General features: G+C 39.4%; 1 protein-coding gene across 1 annotated transcript in view; it reads left to right on the top strand.

Annotated features, from left to right (window-relative positions):
• Nucleotides 1-16990, top strand: part of SPIDR (scaffold protein involved in DNA repair) — a 277995-nt gene that overhangs the window by 43221 nt on the left and 217784 nt on the right. Inside the window, exon 5 of the mRNA XM_055432633.2 lies at nt 3149-3312. Within this exon, the coding sequence (XP_055288608.1) occupies nt 3149-3312 (164 nt within the window). The remainder of the gene's footprint in view (nt 1-3148; nt 3313-16990) is intronic.

The raw sequence follows: 16990 nt of genomic DNA on the forward strand, positions 1-16990 counted from the left end.
GAAGTATAATATAAAATATTATAATATATAAAATATAAATAGTATAATATAAAGTATAAAATATCTGGAGATATGTGGGATTGGCTCCAGACCAACACAGTAAAGTGAATGTTGCAGTAAAACAAGTTACATGAATTTTTTGGTTTCCCAGTGCATATACAAGTTATGTGCTTATAGTCTGTTAAGTGTGCACTAGTATTATGTCTAAACAAATGATAGACACACCCTAATTTAAAAACAACTTATTGCTTAAAACTTCTATGTATCATCTGAGCCTTCATTCAGCAAGTCTTATATTTTTGTTGCTGGAGGGTCTTACTTCAGTGTTGATGGCTACTCAAGTGGAGATTGGGGTTGGTGTGGCAGTTTCTTAAAATAAGGCCACAGTGAGATTTGCAACCTGATGGAGTGTTCCTTTCATACACAATTCCTCTGAAGCGTGCAGTGCTGCTCGGTAACGTTTTACCTGCAGAACTTCTTTCAGAATTGGAGTCAGTCTTCTCAGACCTTGCTGCTGCTTTATCAGCTAGGTTTACATCATATTCTACATCCTTCATTGCGATTTCAACAGTCTTCACAGCCTCTTCACCAGGAGTCAATTCTATCTCAAGAAACCACTTTGTTTCCTCATGTACAAGAAGCACCTCCTCGCCTGTTAGAATTTTATCCTGAGATTTAAGCAATTCAGTCACATCTCCAGGCTCCACTTCTAGTTCTCTTGCTGTTTCTACCACCCCTGCCCACCCCTTGCTCCCATGAAGTCTTGAACCCCTCACAGTCATCTGTGAGGCTCTGAATTCACTTCTTCCTCACTCCTGTCACTGTGGGTATTTTGACCTCTTCCCTTGCGTGAATCATGAATGTTCTTAATGGCATCTAGAATGCTGACTCCTCTTCAGAAAATTTTCAGTAGACTTTGCCCAGATCCATCAGAGAATCACTGTCAATGGCAGCTGTAGCCTTGTGGAGTGTACTTCTTAAATCATAAGGCCTAAAGGTTGAAATTATTCCTCGATCCGTGGGCTGCAGAGTGGATGTTGTGTTAGCAGGCATGAAAACAACGTTCATTCTGTTGTACAACATCTTCATCAGAACTCTTGAGTGACCAGGTATATTGTCAGTGAATGTTAATATTTTGAGGGGAATCTCTCTGAGGATCAGGTCTCAATAGTCAGCTTACAGTACTCAGCAAACTGTGTTGTAAACAGATGTGCTGTCACACAGACTTTGTTGTTCTGTCACTGGAGCACAGGCAGAGTAGACTTAGCATTAGATTCTTAAGCACCGTAGGATTTTCAGAATGGTAGGTGAACACTGGCTCACCTTCAGGCTACCAGCTACATTAGCCCCTAGCAAGGCAGTCAACCTGTCCTTTGTAGCTTTGCAGCCAAGCACTGTTTCCTGCTCATCTATGAAAGATCAAATTGCCAACATCTGTTGGATCATCAGAAAAGCAAGAAAGTTCCAGAAAAACATCTACTTCTGTTTTATTGTCTATGCCAAAGCCTTGACTGTGTGGATCACAACAAACTGTGGAAAATTCTTCAAGAGATAGGAATACCAGATCACCTGACCTGCCTCCTGAGAAACTTGTATGCAGGTCAAGGAGCAACAGTTAGAACTGGACATGGAACAACAGACTAGTTCCAAATTGGTAAAGGAGTATATTGTCACCCTGCTTATTTAACTTATATGCAGAGTACATCATGTGAAATGCTGGACTGGATGAAGCACAAGCTGGAATCAAGATTGCCAGGAGAAATATCAATAACCTCAGATATGCAGATGACACCACCCTATGGCAGAAAGTGAGGAAGAACTAAAGAGCCTCTTGATGAAAGTGAAAGAGGAGAGTGAAAAAGTTGGCTTAAAGCTCAGCATACAGAAAACTAAGATCATGGCATCTGGTCCCATCATTTCATTGCAAATAGATGGGGAAACAGTGGAAACAGTGACAGACTTTATTTTTTTGGGCTCCCAAATCATTGCAGATGGTGACTGCAGTCATGAAATTAAAAGATGCTTGCTCCTTGGAAGAAAAGTTATGACCAACCTAGACAGCATATTAAAAGCAGAGACAGTAGTTTGCCAACAAAGGTTCATCTAGTCAAGGCTATGCTTTTTCCAGTAGTCATGTATGGATGTGAGAGTTGGACTATCAAGAAAGCTGAGTGCTAAAGAATTGATGCTTTTGAACTGTGGTGTTGGAGGACTCCTGAGAGTCCCTTGGACAGCAAGGAGATCCAACCAGTCCTTCCTAAAGGAAATCAGTCCTGAATATTCATTGGAAGGACTAATGCTGAAGCTGTAACTTCAATACTTTGGCAGCCTGATGCGAAGAACTAACTCATTTGAAAAGACCCTGATGCTGGAAAAGTTTGAAGGCAGGAGGAGAGGGGACGATAGAGGATGAGGTGGTTGGACGGCATCACCAACTCAATGGACAGGAGTTTGAGTAAACTCCAGGAATTGGTGATGGAAAGGGAGGCCTGGTATGCTGCAGTCAATGGGGTCACAAAGAGTCTGACATGACTGAGCATCTGAACTGAACTGATGAAAGTCCTAGGTGGCATCTTCTTCTAGTAGCAGGTTGTTTCACCTGAGTTGAAAATCTGTTGTTTAGTGTAACCACCATCATGAATTCTCTTTGCCTGATCACTGGATGACTGGGTGAGGCTTTTACATCTGCACTCACTGTTTCACCTTTCACTTTTCTGTCACGGAAGTGACTTCTTTCCTTAAGCCTCGCAAACCAGTGTCTGCCAGCTTTTAAACTTTTCTTCTGCGGCTTCCGCACCTGTTTCAACCTTCACAGAACTGAGGAGAGTTAGGGCCTTGCTCTGGGTTATGCTTTGGCGCAGGGAATGTTGTTTCTGGTTTGGTCTTCTATCGAGATACTAAAACTTTCTCCATATCAACAGTAATGCTGAAGAAACTCTAGACGAACAGAAAAGCAACTAATAGAAGTTGAGCGTTGAGGTGGCAGTCAGAGGTGGGAGAAATGGGATGCTTATAGATAAAAGTAGGAATATACTTTCTTCTGCCTTTTAATATATTTTTAAATTGTTGAACAACATGGATCTTTTAAAACTACTGAGGACAAATAGATTTAATACAATTTAAGAATATTTTAAAATTGTATTTTTAGATGACCTGCAGGTTATTGACTGGGAGGTTGACAGTGAGAGGGAAGATGCTTGTGAATGTGATGAATTTGAAGACCATGAAAGTGTGGTGGAAATATCTGACTGTGCTTCTGGTGCAAGCAGTCGTTCTTTGACACCAGCAGAGACGCCACCTGAGCTTCCTAAGGTGAGGATGAATTGTTTCCAGCTTTCCATTCTGTTCATGGCATGCGTTAGTCATAACCTTTGGTGTTTTGTTTGTAACTCCTCTAAATAGCATGCTGGTAGTGTGCTTTTAAACATGGATAAATACTGAGTTCTATTCTCACCTCTGTCACACATGGGTCTTTCCCAGAATCCCTCTGTTCCCTCAGGACAGGTGTCTCGTGGTCTGGTCAGATTAGATTCAGCAATGTGCAATTCTGAATAATAATATTCATAGCAAGACAACTATTAATTTTGATTTTCCTTTACAGCTTTCCATTTTTTATGGAGTTAATTACTTGGGTTTATGTTGCTTTGTTTTACTTATGAATAAAACTCTTAAGTTTTCACTGCTGTTCAGTTCTCTCATTAAGATTTTCAGACATAGCAGGCATTCTATTAAGTTTTTAGAAAATTTAAAAAATATTTTATTAAAGTATAGTTGATTTACAATGTTGTGTTAATTTCTGCTCTACAGCAAAGTGATTCAATTTTATATGTATGTGTGTGTGTATATATATATATTCTTTTTTCATATTCTTTTCCATTATGGTTTATCGCAGGATATTGAATATAGTTCCATGTGCTATACAGTAGGATATTGTTGTTTATCCATTCTAAATATACTAGTTTACATCTACTAATCCCAAACTCCCAATCTATCCCTCCCCCATCCCCCTCCCCCTTGGCAACCACAGGACTGTTCTTTATGTCTGAGTCTGATTATGTTTTTTATATTTATTCTGTGTGTCATATTTCAGATTCCACAAAGAATTGATATCATATGATATTTGTTTCTGTCTGACTTACTTCACTTAGTATGATTATCTCTATGTCTGTCCATGTTGCTGCAAATGTTGCTTAATTATTTCATTTTTATGACTAAGTAATATTCCACTGTGATTATATACTGCATCATCTTTATTCATTCAGCATTTGATTAGTTTTGTTTTTGTGGAGAACTACTTCTCACAAATTCCTAGCCTCTCTGATGTCACCTGAGAGTCCTCTCTGCTCTGTGAACCTTGCCGCTCTTCCGTCGCCCTGCACCCTCTTTTGGGGAATTCCCTTCACCTTGTTCCTGCCTGGAGCAACTTTATCCTGGATTCCATGTCTTTCTCTTTCTTGGTTTTTACTCTCATTTTGATTGAGCACATCTTCCAGGAGCTTCCAAGGAAGGATTTATGGTAGATAATTTTTTGGAATTTGTCACATCAGAAAATGCAGTCATTACACTTTGACCTGTGGTTGAAACTTTATATAGAATTTTTGGTTGGAAATCATTTTTCTTGAGAATTTTGAAGACATTGCTTCCTTTTCTTCTAGTTCCAGAGTTGCTATAAAAAAGCCAGCAGTTATTCTTACTCTTGATGTTTTAAGATTTCTCTTCTGTGTTTTAAACTTTTTGGTTGTGATGTGCTTAGATGTAGTTTTCTGCTTGGAGTTTGTCAAGTTTTTGGATCTGTGGTTGGTCTGGGATCCCCAGGCTCCATTCTAGGTTTAGTGATTTGCTAGGAAGACATACAGAACTTAGCATCCAAAAGCAAAATCAGCACCTTCCAGGAATCTTTCTCAGTGGAGTCACACAGGGTATGCTTTATTGCTCCAGCAGTGAGTTTTGACAACATATGTCGACTGGTTTCTGCCAGTGGGGCTCATCAGTGACTGTGAACCCAGGGTTTTTATTGGGGGGTGCTGTCTGCCTAGCATGTGCCAGAATTTCAGATTTCAGGAAGAAAAACAGGTATTCAACATAAGCCGCATTGTTGGCACAGTTGAGGCGCAGGGAGACACTGTTATCATTTAGGGCATGGTGGGCTCATCCTGACATCCAGGTTAGTTCCCAGAGGTTGGCAAGGACCAGCCTTGCAAACAAGGATCTCTCAGGACACCTGTCTCAGGCCTGCTGAGTTAGCTCTCTTCCTCACAAGTGGGCGCAAAGCTTTCATCACATTTGAAGAGTTTTTTGCCTTTATTCAGCACTTTTTTTTCCTCTGATTTCCCTTTCCCTTCCTTCTGTGACTGCAGTTATCTGTGTATTAATTAGTCTGCTTGATTTTATGTCATGGTTTATTGATGTTGTGCCCATTTTTTTCTCCCATTTCATTTTGAGTGGTTTTTGTTGTTATATCAAGTTTAATCTTTTTTCCTATCATGTCTAATCTGCTGTTAATACTATCCAGTGTATTTGTCATCTCTAAAAGTTTGATGAGTCATTTTACATTGTCCATGTCTCTTCTTAACACAATCATACGTTTATCTGTGTTTTCAGCATAAATAGTCTATTTATAATAGCTGTTTTAATGACTTTTTCTGTAAATCTATCATCTGTGTCATTTCTCTGTCTCTATTGATTGACATTTCTTTTCATTTTAAGTTGTATTTTTCTCCTTTACCTGCCTGGAAATTTTTGAGTGTACACCAAATATTTTGAATTTTATGTTGTTGGGTACTAGATTTTTAAAAAATTTATTTGAATACTCTGAGACTTTGTTCTGTGGTACAGTTACTGGAAACAGTGTCATCCTATTAAATGTTGCTTTGTGGTTTTTTCTCTGCATCTGGAGGAGTACTCAGTCTTGGGTCTTAGTGCTGAAGCAGGACCTTCTCTGTAATGCCCTGACTTACGGTTTTTCCACCGGGTGGTTAGCAGGAACAGCTACTGTTTCCTGACCCTGTATGAACGCTAGGCACTGTTCTTCCGCTTCCAAGGATTCCTTCCCTGATGTAGAGTTTCTTTATGTGCACATGCTGATCAGTACTCTGCCAAATACTTGAGGGGGATGTTTGGGTTTCTCTGTGCAGCTCTGGCTTTTCTGGTGCTCTGGCCTATGAACTTGAGCTCCTTCTGTCTCCATGGACTCTCGACCCTGTCCCTTCAACTTAGGGAGCCGCGCAGTCTCCACCTCAGTTCCCACTCCTCACTGTGTAGTTTGGAAATTCTTTCTGGAAGGTAATCTGGGGCAATTGTAGAGCTCAGTTCTTTGTTTCCCATCTTTCCGGAGTTAGTATTCTTCTTGCCTGATGTCCCATGTCTTGAAAGCCATTGTTTCAAGTATTTTCTGTCATTTCTTTCCTTTTGGTTGTTTCAAGCAAGAGGATAAATCCATTTCCTATTATACCATCATGGCCATATTCTTGATTCTTTTCATGGAACATGAAAAGATGTTCCTAATCGTTAGTCATTAGCTGATCAAAACCATAATGAAATATTACTATATACCCATTAAGATAGCTGTTACCCATAAATGGGAAAATAAATGTTGAGGATGTGGAGAAATTGGAACCCCTGTGTATGATTGGTGGGAATTAAAAATGATGCAATCACTCTGGAAAACAGTTTGTTGGTTTCTCAAAAGTTAAAATAGAATTACCATGTGACCTAGTGATTTTGTCTCTGGACATACACCCCAAAGATTTGACAGCAGGGTCTCAACAGAAATTATACCTTGATGTTCATAGTGGCACTATTCACAGTGTCCTAATGGTGAAAGCAACCCAAGTATCTACCCAAATATCTATCGTCAGGTGAAGGAATAAACAAAATGTGTGGGTATGTGTATTGTCTGGGCTTCCCTGGTAAAGAATCCGGCTGCCAATGGAAGTAGACGCGGGTAAATCCCTGGGTCAGGAAGATTCCCTGTAGAAGGAAATGGCAACCCGTTCCACAGTTTCACCTGGGAAATCCCATGGACAGAGGAGTCTGGTGGGCTAAGTCCATGGGGTTGCAAAAGAGTTGGACACAACTTAGTGAGTGAACAACAACAAATGTATATAGTCTATTAAAAAAAAATTCACAACCTAAAAGATGAGAGTTATGTTTTATTTGGTGGGAATTTTTAGGACTTCAGGCCTGGAAGGCAGCATCACAAGTAACCCCGAGATAAATTGCTGTAATGAGCTGAGTGGGGAGGGGTAGTCAGAATATATAGGCATTATGCAACAAAGGGTAGGTAGTCTGAACATCAAAAGGTTATTGTTAATTAAAGAAAACCTGGTATCTCAAGTTAAGGAATTTAATGCTTTTCTGTGTTTGGGAAGATACCAGAGTCTGAGTTCCCTTAAATCATTCCTTAGATACACATCTTAACTGTCTTGGGCCAGTATCCTGTGTTTTCTCTTCCCAAGTTTCCTCAGGGCTCAGTGTGGGGGGTGACTGCAGTCTAATGGCTGCTGGACAACAGGTACTTCCTTCCTGAGTTCCCTCAGGGCTCGCCAGCTCACCTTCTGTGGTGGCTGCAATCAGTGATGACTGTGCCATCCTTCGTTTACTGCCGTGCCAGGAAATATACCATTTCTCAATGTGTATGTGTGTTTTTGTATATATAGATACGTGTGTGTGTGTGTGTGTGTGTTAAGGAATTAAACTTGGGTCTGCCTGCTCTGGTGTAGTAAAGCCAGTCTGTTGACACTGGGTTGTGGTAAGGGAAAGTGCAGCCTTTGTTGCATGGCACCCCCAGGGTGGGGCTGAGCGTAGAGGCATGAGTTTGGGTCCAAAAGACCCAAATTCCACTGTGGCTTCCAGGGCAAAATTTTTAATGACAGGGTGAGTGACAGGGTTGCAGGGTGGCTGATCAGCTTGTGGATGTTTTTCTATTTGGTTGGTGCTGAAGTAGTCAGGAGTCACCATCATCCCACTTCTGGCAACTTCCAGTGTGTGGCTGTGTGCTTGTGGTCAGTGTGTAGCTAACTTTTTCCACCTGGTGGGGGTTTCAGTGTCAGCAGAACAACTCAAGGACATGGCTCAGGATAATACCTCTGTCCCTTGTGGAAGAATTGAAGGTCCTTGACTGTGTTCAGTAGCTAAACTATTACTGTTTTACGTTGCTTGACACTTTTCCTTTGTTTCTCCATTTTCTTACTTTTCTAATTAAATTTGTTCTTTGGAACTTGGGGAGGTCCTCGGAGGTGAAACTTTTCTACAAACGAGAGGGAGGATCCTATTCTGTTTCGTTTACAGTGGTTATTATTCAGCATTCAAAAGGATTGAAATTCTGATACGTGGTACACGGTGGATGAAACTTGAAAACATTATGCTGTGTAAATTTTTTTCGTGGCTTTTTTTGGGGGAAATACTCTTGTTAATTAAGGTTATATTTATCCCTTGAAAGTTGTATAAATAACCACATCTTTTAGAAGAACTGTAATGGTGCACAGTAGAGATGCAGTTGGTTGACTGGGGTTTACTAACTCAGCTAATTGAGAAACTCTTGCACACAGGTTTTGTAGTGCTTGCAATTCAAATTCACACCTTGTTAAAATTACAAATTACAGTATAACACAGACTTTTCAGGGTAGCTTTTGAATAAGTGGGCTTCTCTGGTGGCTCAGATGGTAAAGCGTCTGCCTGCAATGCAGGAGACCTGGGTTCGATCCCTGGGTCGGGAAGATCCTCTGGAAGAGGAAATGGCCACCCACTCCATTACTCTTGCCTGGAAAATTTCATGGACTACATTTCGTGGTAAATTTCATGGTAGCCTACTAAATTTCATGGTAGGCTACAGTCCATGGGGTCGCAGAGTCGGACACGACTGAGCAGCTTCAACTTTCACTTGAATGAGTGTAGTTTATAAGAAGTGAGCGACTGGCATCCGTAGTTTTCCAAAATGTAAACTGTGTGTCTATGGGTGGTAGAGTTATTGGGGAAGTTTATTTCCTTCTTTGCTATATATATATATTTCATAATAATAATAAAAAAAGCAGTCATTGGCTTTTCCCTCAAGGAAGAGGAAGAATCAGATCATGTATATTGACCTGGGCCTTATATTGTACTAATTGCTTTATGTATCAGTCTGTTTGAGCTGCTGTAACAAAAATATTATAGACTAAGTGGCTTATAAAACAGAAATTCTGACAGTGCTGGACGCTGGAAGTTCTGTGTAGGAGCCAACGGATGTGGCTGCTGAGGGCTCGCTTCCTGGTCCTTAGATAGCTGTCGTCTCACATGTCCTCAGTGATGGGGTGCCTAGGGGGTCTCCCTGGGACCTTCCAGGAAGGGCATTAATCCCGTTCATGAGGGCCACACAGCATGGCTTCACTCCCAGGTGCCATCACACTGGGGATTAGACTTCAGCATGGAGTTTGTAGCAGTACATTTTTCATTTGAGCCTTAAAACAAGCTTGTGAAGTCAATGCTGTTATGCCCCATTTTCAGACAGGAAAGTGTATTATTAAAGGTATGTGACTGTGACCAAGTTATTTATATAATAAGCAAGGCAGCTCTGAAGCCTTGCAACGAAAGTACTGGGTGGTGGTTGAATGCCTCAGGATCCACGTCGATTGCTTTCTTAGATCAGAAGACACGTGCACATGCATGTGAGCAGAACTTTGAAAGTTACGGTGATAGAAGAGGGAAGTACGTGGCTTACTTTGTATCTAAAAAGTTCAGTATTTCTCTAGGTAGTTTCTCATCAAGTACACTTGTTTTTTATTAGTAGTTATATATGTTAAAATATGACATATTATGTTGTTATTAAAAAGTGACTCAAAAAATGGATTGCTCCAAGCAGGCACTGGGAGGCGTTCCTGTGATGTGGAAACTGTGGTCTGCCTAATCATAGCGGTGTTCTCTGTGGCCTTAACTCCTGCGGTCTTTTCCTGCTTTCTCTTCCTGGTATAGGAACAAAGACTCAATTATTTTCCTTATTATCTTCAAGCTGCTCACTGTTAAGTCTTTTTCTGACCCCCTTGCTATCCTGAATTCCATGTGGGTTTCCAACTGCCTGGTGACATCTTTGTGTAGATGTCCTAAACAATACTATGAGTCTCAGGGTTCCAAGTCCTGTCCCTCTTCCTTCTAACCCAGGCTCATCCTCTTCTTGTGTTTTGGTCCTAGTTCATTTGTTTTTTCACTGCCTTAATCTACTCATTATCAGGTCATGCAGATTTGGCCTCGAAATCACAGCATCCCTACCACTTCTTCCCTGTATTGGGCCCCTTCACCTGTTGTCTGTTTTGTTTCCTTTCTTCATAGCTGATTTCTTAGCTTATGTCTTTTTGTTAGATTCATCTTAATAAACATTATGACCTCATCGTTTGCTTATTGAAACACTTTCAGTGGTTCCCCACATAGCCTAAGAATCAAGGTCCATGTAACTTGACCGTTACAGTTTAGCCTCAGGTCCTTAAAATGAGTGAGGCAGAATATATACTGTATAATTCTATTTATGTAAAATTCTAAAAAGTGCAAATGATTTTAGTGAGAGAGCAGGTCAGTGGTTTATTGGGAATGAGCGTGGAGATGGATGGATTACAGTGGGACAAAGAAAAGTTCTGGGGGGTGATGGAAATGTTTATCTTGATTGTGGTGATAGTTTCATATGTCAGTGAAATTGATAAAACATTTTCTAAAGTATAAGAAGGATATAAGTCTGTGTGCTTACGAGATATTCAAAATAGTTTGTTAAATGACAAAAACATAGACTAATTGTGTAGAAAAATGGAAAGAATGTAGATCTGTATGGACTGTCTCTGCATTGAGGAATCTCTGCGTTGAGGCAGCTTTTTTCTATGCTATTTTGAATTTTGAACCATGTACGTGCATTACTTATATTAAAAAAATTTTTAAAGGACGCTTTACACTTCTATCCAGAATATAGTGAGAACTTCTACAGAATAGAAAAGAAAAGATAAATGGCTCACAGCTGTGGTCCTGTCTATTTTGTTATAGTGCCAATAATAGTAATGGCAATGATACCATTTATAACAGTACAGTAACTCTGAGTTATTGCTATAAGCCACACACTTTGGTAAGTGCTGATCATGTTATGTAGATGTTGTTATTAGCCCCATTTTGCAGATCAGGGGATCGAGACATAACTGGTAAATGCAGAAAGAGGTTCTAACTAGTGTTGCATGATCCCCTGCAGTATAGCATGGTTACACAACTTGGAGGAAAATCATGATGAAAATCAGAAGATCATAGCTTCAGTTCATAATGTCGCCTTTTAGGACATGTGATTAATTGATTCTTGATGTGACTTCCTATTCAGTATTGTTATCTGGATTTTCCATTTATTTTATGTGTCTTCCAAGAACCCTTCCTATAGAGGGCAGCAGAGATACAGCAGTGAGTTTTGTACTAACCTACATTTTTCAGGAAGCGTGAAGAAAATTGGCTTTAAGTGAGCTTTGTTATGTAATTCTATTGTACTTTATATAGTGATTCCTTTGTAAATACAGGCTTGTAGACTTAATAAGTATCAGATAGCCTGAGTGAGAGTTGGAGTTTTGTTGAAGGTGCGCAACATAAGCTGGGTGACGCAAACAAGATCTGAAAGTAGTTTTAAAGAGAAAGCAAATGTGATTTTCAAATTTCAAATATGGATTCATTGTTATAAAACAGATGTTTTCTGTGTATTTTTAACAGTAAGAGCAGAGCAAATGATTCAGTATATCACAGAAGATGGAATAGGGAAAAATTTAATAAAAGTAGACTAGAAAAATTTTATATTTCTTGAGAGGATATTTAGAAAGTAATCTGGCAGACTTTGAAAGTATTTCTAAGTTTAATGAGCATGTTTGTAATTCTTTGTTTATATGAAAAATTGAAAGTAACACATGTAATTTAACATGTAATCATTTTAGATGATGAATCGGAATAAATTGATGTAACTAAATATGTACTAACTGTTAATGTCTGTTTATCCATGAATAGATTTGATGGAATTTGATTTTGATTCTCAAAAGCACACATTGTAGAAATCCTCTCTAAAATGTAATTATGTTTATATAAAAATGAAAGTTTCATGCTTGTAAAGGGAAAATATAGGGAGTGTTTTATCATGATTTCGTTTGATTATATTTTGAAGATTTCAGTATAGAAACATTACACTTAAGAAACAAATTCAAGGCTTTCCTGGTGGTCCAGTGGTTAAGAATCCACCTGCTAATGCACAGGATACTGGTTCCATCCCTGCTCCTGGAAGACCCCACGTGTCACAGGGCAACTGTGATGCTACTCCTACTTTGTGTCCTGAAGCCTGTGCTTTAGAGTCTGGGAGCTGCAGCTATTGAAACCCATGCACCTAGGCCTATGCTCCACAACACGAGAAACCATCATGATAAGCCCATGCACTGCAAGTAGACAGTAACTCCCATTCACTGCAATGAGAAAACCCTCATGAAGCAATGAAGACCAGCCAAAAATAAATAACTAAACATAGGGCTTTTTAAAAAAAGAGACAAATTTGTACTCCAGTGTATTCTAAAGTTAAAAAGGAGGACTCTTAGGAGTAGTATTGAGGAGTAGGTACTTTTTGTTATTATTTTACATTACAGTTTTGTGTGCATATATCTATCATCTATCTATTCTTGATCTGATAGTGCTATAGCATATTTTGGCTTTTATTCTCTTTAGGAAAGTGAGTATGTGCCAATGTCATTTGTAGCATTCGTTGCAGAACTTAACATCCTTATTTTTTCACATCTCCCTTCTTAATTGGCTAAACCTTAGCTTATGACATATCAGGTCTGAGATTTTGTCATTTTTTGTTTTAGTATAAATCTTCCTCCTATTTCACTGTCACCCTGTCATTTCTTTTACCTTCAATTTTGTTTCTTCTTTTGTTTTTTTTATTCCTAAATTCATCTGTTTTCTGGTATGAGAATGGTAGAATAGAAAAAAGAGTGTTGTGGGAATTATCATTACATGCATATAAATTAAAAAGTCATAATATAAGTCATTACAGTGTGACTTTAGTCCTCTAGTTTTCTAATTAAAAAAATTCCTTAGGAGTTCCACTTGCAATCAGGACGGAGCATCATGTATCAGATTACCTTTCTTACAAATAGCAATGACAAATTTTGGACATATAAAGTATATTAAATATATTTAAAAAATAAGTTTATGTAAAAAGGTAAAGAATATAAAAATACTTGAAGACAGTAGATAGAAGGAGAAGACAGCTGGCAGAGACTTGGAGGGGCTGGCATTTTAAAGAAGAGAATGGCACAAGCAAGGAGGGTTTTTCATTTATCACCACTTTTTACCCAAAAGCAGGCCCCTGTCAGTGTTGTTCAGGGTGACTAAACTTGGATAGAAATCATAACACAGAGTTTGGGGTATAGGAAGTTAAAAGTGAAAGTAGAACGTCCCAGAGAGAACCCCACATTATGCATATAGATCTTACAGGCTATAAGAACTCCACAGATTTCAGTTGCTCTCCACTACACAGGAGAAAGCAGTGTACTTTCTGTACTCACAGGGGAGTGAGTACAGCCAAGTTAACTACTGTTTAAGCAGAAAAGTAAATACTTCGCAGAAGAACATAACAGAATCCAGAGTCTACATCCCTGATAATGACCGGGATACACTTCACATTTGTTAGACGCAGACACATACACACGTAAACCCAGGAATGTGCCGCATACTTAAAGGAAAAGGAAGGTAATTGAGACAGACCCTGATATATTAGAATATGCTAGATGATATTAGAACTCATATATTAGAATTACCAGATCTTGTAAGTCTATTCCAGCACAGAAAGGAAAATATGCAAATGATGAATGCACCGACCAAAAATCAGAAAAGTAGAAATTGAAGAGAACTTTATAATTAAATGTACAGTTGTCTTTCAGTCACTAAGTCGTGTCCTTGTGACCCCACGAACTGCAGCATGCCAGGCTTCCCTGTCCTTCACTGTCTCCAGCAGTTGTCTCAAACTCATGTCCGTCCAGTCAGTGATGCTACTTAACCATCTCGTCCTCTGTCGCCCGCTTCTCTTTCTGCACTCAAATTTTCTCAGCATGAGTCTTTTCCATTGAGTTGGCTCTTCACATCAGGTGGCCAAAAGATTGGAGCTTCAGTTTCAACATCAGTCCTTCCAGTGAATGTTCAGGGTTGATTTCTTTGGCATTGACTGGTTTGATTCCTTTGCTGTCCAAGGGACTCTCAAGTCTTTTTCAGGCACCACAGTTCGAAAACATCAATTTTTCAGCGCTCTGCCTTCCTTATGGTCCAACTCTCACATCCACACGTGACTGCCGGAAAAACCATAGTTTTGATTATTTAGACCTTTGTTGGCAAAGTGATGTCTCTGTTTTTTAGTATGCTGTCTAGGTTTTTCATTGCTTTTCTGCAAAGGAGCAAGGGTCTTTTAATTTTGTGGCTGCAGTCACCACCCACAGTGTTTTTGGAGCCCAAGAAAATAAAATTTGTCACTGTTTCCACTTTTTTCCCATGTGTTTGCCATGAAGTGATGGGATCAAGCACCTAATTGATACTTGTAGAATATTTCATGCAATACAAATACAATGGGATGCACATTCTATTCATGTGCACATGATATGCATACCACATAAATCATATATTGCATCTCAAAAAACTTCAAAAGATTGTAACTCTGAAGATGCTATTCTGCAACCATGATAGAATTTAAAGTAGAAATCAGTAATAATAAGATATCCAGGAGAAATTCATATTTTTAAAAAATAAAGAACATAATTTTCCCTAGTTGATACATAGATTTAATGCAGTTGAAATCATGGACTTTTTAAAAGACATCTACAGTGGATACAAAAGTATTAGTCATTCAGTCCTGTCTGACTCTTTGCAACCCTGTGGACTGTAGCCCGCCAGGCTCCTCTGTCCACAGAATTCTCCAGGCAAGAATATTGGAGTGGGTTGCCATTTCCTTCTCCAGGGGATCTTCCTGTCCCAGGGATTTGAAACTGCATCTTTTGCATCTCCTGTATTGATAGGTGGCTACTTACAACCGGCCACCTGGAAAGACCTATAGTTATGGTTACAGTTTTATTATAAAGGCTACAACTCAGGAACAGCCAAATAAAAGGAAGAGATGTATAGGGAAGGTTGTTATGGGGGTGGAGGTGCAGCAAGGGGTAGGGAGGTCTCTTGGCCTGCCACTCTCCTAGCTCAAGGTTGTGTTCACCAATTTGGAAAGTTTTGCATACCTCACCATTCTGAAATTTTTTTTTTTTAATTTAAATATTTAAAGTTTTTATGCAGTTTTAAAATTTTTGATTTACAGTTATTACAAAATATTGGCTATATTCCTGGTGTTGTACAGTATGTCACTGACTCTTTCTTACACCCAGTAGTTTGTACCTCTTACTCTCCAACCCCTATATTGTCTCTCCCTGCACCTACTTACTGGTAACCTGTAGTTTTTTCTCCATATCTGCGAGTCTGCTTCTTCTCTGTTGTATTCATTAGTTTGTTGTAGTTTTTGGATTCCACATATAAGTCAAATATCATACAGTATTTGTCTTTCTCTAACATCTCACTTACCATACTTATCTCGCCTATCATCTGTGTTACTGCAAATGGTAAGACGTTTCATTGCTTTTTTGTAGCTGAATAGTATTCTGTTTTGTGTGTGCGTGTACCACGTCTTCCTTACTCACTCATCTGTTGTTGAACACAGGTTGTTTCCATGTCTTGGCAATTGTAAATAATGCTGCTGTGAATATCGGGGTGCATGCATCTTTTTAAATTAGTGGAGCTTTTGGATATGTACCCAGAAGTGGAATTGCTGGGTCCTATGATAGTTCTAGTTTTAGATTTTTGAGAAGCCTCCATATTTTTTTCCACAGTGCTGCACCAATTTACATTTCTACCAACAGTGTACAGGGGTTCCCTTTTCTGTACATCCTCAGCAATGTTTGTTATTTGTAGACTTTTTGATGATAGCCATTCGCCCAGGTGTGAGGTGGTATCTCATTTTGGTTTTGACGTGCATTTCCCTGATGACTAAATGATGTAGAGCATGTTTTCATGTGTCTGTTGGCCCTCCGCATCACCTTGTAATGAGAACTTTTTAGAGATGCACTCAGCTTTCAAGTAAGCAATACAGTATTTGTAACTACAGTCACCGTGCTGTACATTATATCTGCATGACTGAATTATTTTATTGCTGGAAATCTGTACTGTTGGACTTCCTTTATCCATTTCTCCCTCCCTCTTACCCTGCTTTCAGCTTTTGCCTCCGATAACCACCGGTCTAGTCTCTGTATTTGCAGCTTGGATACTTGTTGTTCTTATTGATGTTTTAAAGCTCCACACGTAAAGAAATGAAAGTCGCTCAGTCGTGTCTGACTCCTTGTGAACCCATGGACTATACAGTCCATGGAATTCTCTAGGTAAGAATACTGGAGTGGGTAGCTGTTTCCTTCTCCAGGGGATTTTCCCAACCCAGGGATCGAACCCAGGTCTCCCGCATTGCAGGCAGATTCTTTACCAGCGGAGCCACAAGGGAAGCCCAAAAATGAAAGGGAAAGTTGCTCAGTCCTGTCTGACTTTTTGCGACTTCATGGACTATACAGTCCATGGAGTTCTCCAGGCCAGAATACTGCAGTGGGTAGCTTTTTCCCTTCTCCAGTGGACCTTCCCAACCCAGGAATCAACCTGGGTCTTCTGCATTGCAGGCAAATTCTTTATGAACTGAGCTATCAGGGAAGCCCCACACTTAAGTTCTAACTTGTTTAACTTAACATACTGCCCTCAAGGTCCATCTTCGTTGTTGCAGATGGCAGCATTTCATTCTTTTTTATGGATAAATAGTATTCTGTTTTGTGTGTGTGTATCTCACGTCATTTTATGTATTCATGCATTGATGGACACTTAGGTTGTTTCCGTATCTTGACTTACTGTAAGTATCACTGTGGTGAACTGGGCCAGGGGGCATATATAGCTTCTAGAA

Source organism: Moschus berezovskii, chromosome 16 (genome assembly GCF_049115385.1).
Source record: "Moschus berezovskii isolate FMDL1 chromosome 16, NW_MosBer_1.0, whole genome shotgun sequence".
NCBI lineage: Eukaryota > Metazoa > Chordata > Mammalia > Artiodactyla > Moschidae > Moschus > Moschus berezovskii.